The sequence below is a fragment of the Sinocyclocheilus grahami genome, unplaced genomic scaffold, assembly GCF_001515645.1.
Source record: "Sinocyclocheilus grahami isolate Dianchi unplaced genomic scaffold, SAMN03320097.WGS_v1.1 scaffold153.1, whole genome shotgun sequence".
In the NCBI taxonomy this organism is placed as follows: domain Eukaryota; kingdom Metazoa; phylum Chordata; class Actinopteri; order Cypriniformes; family Cyprinidae; genus Sinocyclocheilus; species Sinocyclocheilus grahami.
The window spans coordinates 2,266,272-2,275,107 of NW_015505332.1; the positions used below are offsets into that span (position 1 = coordinate 2,266,272).

General features: G+C 38.6%; 1 protein-coding gene across 1 annotated transcript; it reads left to right on the forward strand.

Moving 5' to 3' along the window:
* Nucleotides 1-1,928: 1,928 nt before the first annotated feature.
* Nucleotides 1,929-8,406, forward strand: ubqln4 (ubiquilin 4). The gene is made up of 11 exons (XM_016282002.1): nt 1,929-2,097; nt 2,647-2,798; nt 2,923-3,083; nt 3,977-4,239; nt 4,427-4,585; nt 4,764-4,986; nt 5,286-5,425; nt 5,522-5,605; nt 5,701-5,816; nt 6,634-6,838; nt 7,885-8,406. Exons 1-11 carry the CDS (start codon nt 1,951-1,953, stop codon nt 8,035-8,037), a joined length of 1,803 nt encoding a protein of 600 aa, XP_016137488.1. The 5' UTR covers nt 1,929-1,950; the 3' UTR covers nt 8,038-8,406.
* The last annotated feature ends 430 nt before the right edge of the window (nt 8,407-8,836 follow it).

The window sequence follows — 8,836 nt, forward strand, 5'->3', positions numbered from 1 at the left end:
CCGGAAGGACATGTGACGACTCCGGGCTGGACTCCGCTTCATCCACGGTGAAAGCCGATCCGGCGATCGACAGCGCAAAGTTGTAGTATTTCCTCAGCAACCAGCACGGATCAGCTCCAGGCATGACGAAGCGGATATCATCCTCTTTTGGAAGGCCAAACTAAGTAGTTACACTTTTACAACGAAACACACAGCGTCTTTACGAAACAACAAAACTACAGCGAGAATAAAAGTTACGCCTTCTTTCTTTGCGTGAACATTTGGGTGCGTTATAAAAATCTTCCCACATAGTGAGGTAGATATGTGGGGGCGTGTTAGAACGAGCCGTTTTAGGTAGGTGTGGTTGACTCTTAATTTTTATAAAGAATATCTCTTTGGATTTGAGACTTTAGTCTTTGCAACTTTACAGATCTTCTTTATGCACCAAGAGCTTGTAACACTCCAAAGAGAAAGGAAATATTGAAATCGCATCATATGACCCCTTTAAACTATTTGACTACTCAGTTCTTACAAGATATAGCCTACTGTTTATGTGCGTATTATTTTATGTAGGACTATCTGCACCAAAACAAGTGCTTTCTGTCATGCAGATCAGCCTTAGCTCATGTTTTAACTTAACAAAAAATGAAAGAAATAAAATGTCATGAGTCACAATAAGATGTAAATACAAGTCTAAATAGTATCTAACATAATCTGTACTATGTGTAAGCGCATTTCTTGCTATTTGTATTTCCTCAGCCTTTTTGTTATGTCTGGTTCACAAAGCCTTGTAAGGATACAATTGTTCTCATGTAGTTCAGAAGCTACAATAAAGGTTTTCTGTTTTTTTTAAATGGAATCCAATGGAGGTCAATGGGGGAGTCAGTTTGACCTCAACACAAAAGTTGTAACAAAATTTGTACAGACTTTCCAAAAGGAGTCAAAGCTTTACATGACCCTAAATGAGAACTATTCACAAAACTTCAAGAAGAAATAAATAGTTTAACCAGTATTTGGAGCAGTTTGACAATCGAGTGTGGGTCAGATTGACCCCAATACAAGATAAAAGTATTTCAGTAATTCAGTGATTTCTTGTTTAATTTGTCATCTTCAACAAGAGGCTAATGATCCACTTACACTCTTAAAAATAAAGGTGCTTCAAATTCATTTTTGGTTCCACAAAGAACCATTCAGTCAAAGGTTCTTTAAAGAACCATCTCTTTCTTTCCTTTTTATAATCTGAAGAACCTTTTTTCACCACAAAGAACCTTTTGTGAAACAGAAAGGTTCTTCAGATGTTAAAGGTTCTTTATGGAACCATTTAGACAAAAAGGTTCTTCTATGGCATCGTGAAGCACCTTTATTTTTAAGAGTGTACTATTAGTGTGTGGCTGTCGGACATTCACCTAAATGTTTTTGGTTTTTGGTTTTCTTTGCCTTCTTCAGCATCTTGTCCTGGTATATGCCCACTTTTCTTGAGCAGCCTGTGGAACCAAAATGTGAGAAATACATTGGAAACGTGTATTACATTGTATACATTGGAAACATTGGTCCTGTTTCTCGTTCGTTTATACTGTTTGTCACACATAAAGCGCCAATAACAGCGTACTTTTGAGCAGTGTTGGGGGTAACGCATTATAAGTAACGCGAGTTACGTAATCAGATTACTTTTTTCAAGTAACTAGTAAAGTAACGTTATGCAAAAGTAACATAACGCATTACTTTCCATAAAAAGTAACTAAGTAACGTAATTAGTTACTTTTTTATGGAGTAACGCAATATTGTAATGCATTACTTTTAAAAGTAACTTTCCCCAACACTGCTTTTGAGTCATTTCATACAGTGAGAGCAGTAAGGTAAGTCGATGGCACTCCACGCTGCCAGAGGGCGCTGTGGAACAATGGGCGTTTGCAGCGCTTTTCCCCGCTTCTTGTTGGTGCGATGATGTAATGAAGGAAAAGAAGAGTAAAGATGGCGGAGAATAGCGGCACGGATCCTGCCGTGGAGACGAACACTGAGGAAAATGCCGCCGCTAGCGCGACTATCATTAAGGTCACCGTCAAAACACCGAAGGATAAAGAAGAAATAGCCATCGCTGAGGATTCATCTGTCTCACAGGTGATTTTTTTGGCGGTTTCTTGTTGTTTGTATCACCCGGGCGTTCGTTACACCAGCGGCTAACAGCTTTAGCCGGAGAGCTAACGATTGACGACGAACAGTCCAAAGCCGAAAATCGTCGCAGGGGATATTTAGAATGACTTCTGCTCTTGCTATGACTTAAATGAGGTTATTTTGAGCGTCGTATTCATTGTTTTAGGTCTTTTAAGGCGCTTGTAAAGTGAGGTTTTCTAGCTCGCTGTTCTCGTTAAAGGAACGGCCTGCTCAGGTAGAAGGTTCTAGTCTGTCATCTTTGGTCGCGCTCTTTCTGTTTTGCTTTGTATTGTTGACTTCAAGAATATGTGGATAAATTAAATAACGTGTTAGATAGCGTTTCCCGTAAAGGTGGTGCTAGCAGTGTTTGTTACTCATTTGACCAGTTGCTGGTTAATGTTGATGTTTACGAGACCAGGTTTAATATATGTGACTGTGATGTTGCACAGAAGGGAGGTTGTGTTGATCTAATTTCACGTGTAACATTGTAACCCGCATGTTTTACCCTCTTAACAGTTTAAAGAGGAAATTTCCAAAAGATTTAAGGCGAACCAGGACCAGTTGGTTCTGATTTTTGCCGGTAAGATCCTGAAGGACGGAGACACGCTCGGCCAGCATGGCATTAAAGACGGACTCACGGTTCACCTGGTCATCAAAACCGCACAAAAGTAAGAGGACCTGCTTTTAGCGTCAAAACATAACTGGTATTTTCATATGCAAAGCCATAATGTGTTGTAGGATAATGCCTGTGCATTATGGATGGCTCGCATTTAGAGGGTTTTGTGTTTGTAGGACTTCAGGTGGTGGTAGTTCGCAGACTTCTGCCTCTTCTGGCCCTGGGCCATCGCAGGGCAACACCGATGGAAGTGCTAACTCAAGCCCGGCCGGCAACCTGGGCACACCCCAGGGCAGTGGACCGTCCCCAACCCCGACACAGCCACCCAATATGCTCGGTGAGTAATGTTTTTGAGTTTGTTTATATGAGATGTCAGCCCGTTGTTCCCGTTTTAAGTGTAATTCCATAATATTGTTGGTGTTTCGTGTTGCAACCAGGTTTGTTACTGTTAACTACATCTATCAACATTGTTTTTTCTAATTGAAATAAAATATTAGACGAAAAACTTAAACTTAATCTCTAAATGACAATAAATTTTGCCTTGGCAACTAACTGAAAGAAGTATTGAAGTATTAAAATAACTGGAACACAAACTGAAACAAATATTTAAGATAAAATTAATAATATTAAAAAAAAAATGCTGAAAAAAAATACCAAAAATTAAACTAAACAATCTAAATCATACATATATACTGTATTTGTAAAATTCTAAAAATAAATACAGTATTTTTAATTTTTTTTATTAATGATTATATAATGTATAAAGTTTGAGTTTTTTTATATCGGGGTGGGCAATCTTGGCCCTTCCAGGCCACTTTCCTTCAGAGTTTAGCTCCAACCCTAATCAAACACACCTGAACCAGCTAATCATTGTCTTCAAGACTACTAGAAGGCTACAGGCAGGTGAGTTTTATTAGGGTTGGATCAAATCTCTGCAGGAAAGTGGCCTGGAAGGGCCAAGTTTGCCCATCACTGGTTTATATTGTGGATTGCTTATTTCCCAATGTGATTTTACAATATCTTATGTTGCGATGTAGCACTTTTTCAGTTTACTGGCTGATTTTTTAAATTATTTATTTATTTTTGTAATCTAAATTAGTTCCTTTTCTACAAATAATTGTTTAAAAGACAAATGATGAGAAACCTAATATAGTATTATGTTCTTTTTAAGAAAGTTATGTTATTTTATTTTGCTTTTGTTTCACGCTGGTTGTCATTGTATGTTTTCAGCTGGGTTTGGTGACCTGTCGGGCCTGGCTAACCTCGGTATGGGATCTGCCAACTTCATGGAGCTTCAGCAGCAGATGCAGCGACAGCTCATGTCCAACCCTGAGATGCTGTCTCAGATCATGGAGAACCCGCTTGTGCAGAGCATGATGTCCAACCCTGATCTGATGAGGCAGATGATAGTCGCCAACCCACAGATGCAGCAACTGATGGAGCGCAACCCAGAGATTTCACACATGCTTAACAACCCAGAGCTCATGAGACAGGTATGTTATTAGACATGTACTAGAAGTTATTTTGCTAGATTTTACTAGTCAAGGTAGTACGCCATTATATTTTGTCTTCAGAAAGTTCTTTATTCTGACTTGCACATCTAAAATGTGTGCATTTGCTTCATTGCATTATTTCAGGCACTGATTTGTTTTTATTAACTTACTTTTTTTGCTTGTCAAGACAATGGAGTTGGCACGAAACCCAGCCATGATGCAAGAGATGATGCGTAACCAGGACCGGGCGCTTAGCAACCTCGAGAGTATTCCCGGGGGTTACAATGCTCTTCGGAGGATGTACACAGATATTCAAGAGCCCATGTTTAGTGCTGCACGTGAACAGGTCCGATAAATTTATTTATTTAAAAATATATATTTATTTTAATTTGAAAACCATGTAATTTTAATAATTAAAAAAAGGTTTTCGCCTAAAATATTATTGAATTTGTCAAATTCACTGTCTAGTCTTAACACTCATATGAAATGGCAACATTAAATGCTATGTTGCATCATCTGAACAGTTTGGAAATAACCCCTTCTCGGCATTGGGTGGAAATGCTGATAACTCAGGAGCACAGCCCTCCAGGACAGAAAACCGAGAGCCCCTGCCAAATCCCTGGGGTCCCCCTGACACTGCTGCCACCACCACCTCTGGGACGGCTACCACCACCAGCTCCACCACAAGCTCAACCACACCCAGTGTGTCCAACCCTCTGGGCATCAGCTCCTCTAGCCTTGGAAACGGTAATGGTCTTTTACGTAAACATTTGGCTTTCATTTTAAAACCAGGTCCATTAATTTTATTGAGGATATGTTGTAGTAGAATTTTCAAGCAGATAATGAGTTCACAGGTATAGCAGACTATATATTTATCTTGTTAATAACATATATAAAAATATTTTTTCAGGTCAAATACTGCATAAAAGGGTTTACATCTCAAATAAATTGATTTTATCTATCTATCTATCTATCTATCTATCTATCTATCTATCTATCTATCTATCTATCTATCTATCTATCTATCTATTGTGGTTTGCTTTTAGGTATGTTCAACAGTCCTGGCATGCAGAGCTTAATGCAACAGATCTCTGAGAACCCTCAGCTTATGCAGAACATGCTTTCTGCTCCTTATATGCGCACCATGATGCAGTCCCTGGCCCAGAATCCTGATATTGCCTCACAGGTAGCAAGACCATCATTCCCAAAAGTTCATCATTCATAGAACTTTTAATTTACTATAATGATCTGTTATTAATATGTAACCCTAACCCTTTTGCAGGTGTTGATGAACAACCCTCTCTTTGCCGGAAATCCACAGCTGCAGGAGCAAATGAGACAGCAGTTACCTGTATTTATGCAGCAGGTGTGTTCAGTTTGCGTTGTTGTAGATTGTCTATGGGGTATAGGTTTCATTTGCTTTTATTTACCAACTGACTTGTTTTTCTGACTCGCTTGCAGATGCAGAACCCAGAATCCCTTTCTGTCATGACAAATCCTCGAGCCATGCGAGCCCTAATGCAGATCCAGGAGGGACTGCAAACCCTTCAAACCGAAGCCCCTGGTCTTATGCCCAGGTGCAGTTCCAGTTCCACAGTTTTTTTTTATATTATTATTATTATTATTATTATTTTTAAGTAGTCCCAGTTATGCTAATCATTGCGCCATGTATTCAATCAATATTACAGTATAAACTTTACATAGTGTGAAATATTATTATTATTATAAATATATGTAAAATTGTTCATGTGATTCAAAGCTTAATTTTTCAGCAACCATTTCTCCAGTCTTCAATGATTCTTCAGAAATCATTCTTAACATTTCTTATAATAATCATTGGAATGTTTTTGTGCCAACTATGATACTTTTTTGTTGTTTCTTTAATGAATAGAAAGTTCAAAAGAATAGCATTTATTTTTGTAACATGAATGTATTTAATTTCACTTGAGTTTAATGCATCTTTGCTTAATAAAAGTAATATCTTTATTTTTTTTCTGTTTATTATAGTTTTTCACACTTTTGCATGGTTAATATATCATGTTTTCCACAAAAATTAAGTAGCATTGAATAAGAATTTGAAGTTGATATTGAAAGGATAGTTTGAGGTATTTTTAGTATTAGAAGTTGAGTATTTAATTTTTTTTGTGAGTTTTATATTGCTTAGCTACTTTGTTCTCTACAGAATGAAAATAATACATCCTCTTTCTACTAGTTATTTCCCTCTTGGCTTTGTCGTCAAGTAAATGCAGCTTCCTCTAGATTAGAGCACGTGTGCTTATTAAATGGGTTTGTTTTATTCCAGTTATGTAAATTAGTTGATGGATCCCATAATCTAAACAAACAGTGTGGCAATCTGCTCCGTACCAAATAAAAATGTGTCTTGTCTCTTTCTAGTCTGATACCTGGTGGGATGGCTGCTGGTATCCCTGGTGCCCCACTGCCCACAGGGGTGAATGTGACTCCTGAGAACCCTCCACCCTCAGGCCAGGCCCCAACCCCAACCCCCGCACCCACCCCCACCCCCGCTGCTGGAACAAACACTGCCCAGCAGCAGCTCATGCAACAGATGCTACAGATGTTTGCTGGAGGGAATGCATCGGTACTTACGTTTTTTTGTTGTTAATAACATTATCAGTGTTGCCCATTAATTACCTGTATTCTGGTGGCCTGCTACAATCTAATCCAGGGTTCCTCAAATCTTGCCCTGGAGGGCCAATGCGCTGCAGAGTTTAGCTCCAACCCTGATCAAACTCACCTACCTGTGATTTTCTAATGATCCTGAAGACATTGATTAGCATGCTCGTGTGTTTGATTAGGGTTAGAGCTAAACTCTGCAGGAAAGTGGATCTCATGGGCCAGATTTGAGGATCCCTGGTCTAATCTGTCCTGGCACAGTTTCAAAATGAAACTAATATTTTTACATTCTCATAATAACTTAATGTCTTTGACGATGTGTTTTTTGCCATTTCTTCGGCAAAGCATCTGTCAAGTGAACAGAAATCAAACGCACAATATGTTATAGTGCCCTAAGTGCAAAAGGTTGTGATTTAATTAAGTGTATAATCTGTTGTGCTAAGTGTTTCAAGGCAAGGTGCACCGTTTGCTTGCGATCCACGTTTTTAACATTTTTGTAGACCGATTATTACAGTATTTCAACAGATTTGTAACGAGAACCTGTTTTCACAGAAATGGCAGGTTTCCACAAATAACAGCTTGAGGGTTTCACTCTCGCAATTGAAGAAATTAAAACAAAACTATTGTAATTTTCCCAGTTGTAACGTAAAATATGCTTAATACAAAATATTCAGTTTTCACTTCTGTTTATTTTACAGTGCAGTTGTAATACAATAATAATATATTACTGACTTAGTAGAAATCTGAGCATTGTTCTCATTACTAATAAAACTATCAGACTGTAATAATAACTATTATTATATTCTAATTCTTTGGCATTTCTAAAATCAGTGTGACTGAACTGAAAAGATGTTTGGAGTCCAGATACAAATCAGTGCAGAGACTTGTTACTCCATTCAGGTTAGACACTGAAATTGGGCTGGAGCAGACTTTAAAATGTGCAACATTGGGAAACACTGAGTGTGCTGTGTATATTTGATTGCACTCACTACTTCTCACCTCGCTTTGCAGACTCCGACTCCGGAAGTGCGTTTTCAGCAACAGCTGGAGCAGCTGAGTGCCATGGGCTTCATCAACAGGGAAGCCAACCTTCAGGCCCTCATCGCCACCGGGGGTGACATCAACGCTGCCATCGAAAGACTGCTCGGCTCTCAGCCTTCCTAATTCCATCAACTGAGAGCGTGCAAAGAGAGACAAGCAAATATAGTCCTCATCACATAAAATCTGACAAGCCCCACATAGACAGAATTCCAATTACTCCAATCGTGTTTTTTTTTTGTTTTGTTTTTTTGCTTCGATCATTCAATCTCTGAATCAAAAAGCAATGAGGGTTTCAAATTTGTTTCCTTGAAAAAAAACAAACAAACCAGAATCGCTGTGGAATGACATCACACTAACCTCTCATCAACTAGTAAGATGGGACAAAGCTTACATTTTGCTTGAACCAAGTTTGAGTTACCATTCCTTACAATTAGAACACACTCACCTGAGGCACTACTCGGTGGTTAGGGGAATAAAATCCATACGCTTGAATTCCGAGGCCCAGAGGGATTCTTGTCTTCTGTGAAAATGCTTGGTTTCCTTCATTTCTTTCTGTTTCTTCTAATTCATGCCTGATCAAACCAGTATTTATTGCAGAAACGTAGAGCTTACCCTTTACTCCCTTTCCACCCTCCTCAGTTGACATTGATTTGAGCGTTCCTTGACATTTTGATGTGTTAATCAAAATCTAATAGACATGAACATGTTGGAGCACTATAACACCTTGACTCTGGTCGCTTACACTTCAGCTATTTTAGAAAGGAATGAGTTTTGGAGATGAGATTTGGAAAAGCTGTTCAGCCATCTCTTTAGTCATTTGGCTTTGTGAGGAGTGTACATGAATTGACCGTAAAGGCTTGTCATATGGGTAAGGTTGTAACAAAGCATCAATAAAATATTTCTCAGCTTAACAAGCAGTGGC

Coding starts and splice junctions, on each gene's coding strand:
- ubqln4 (XM_016282002.1), top strand. CDS start 1,951: ATGGCGGAGAATAGCGGCACGGATCCTGCCGTGGAGACGAACACTGAG. Junction 5,817..6,633: donor GCCCCTGGTCTTATGCCCAG/GTGCAGTTCCAG, acceptor GTCTCTTTCTAG/TCTGATACCTGGTGGGATGG. Junction 6,839..7,884: donor TTGCTGGAGGGAATGCATCG/GTACTTACGTTT, acceptor CTCGCTTTGCAG/ACTCCGACTCCGGAAGTGCG.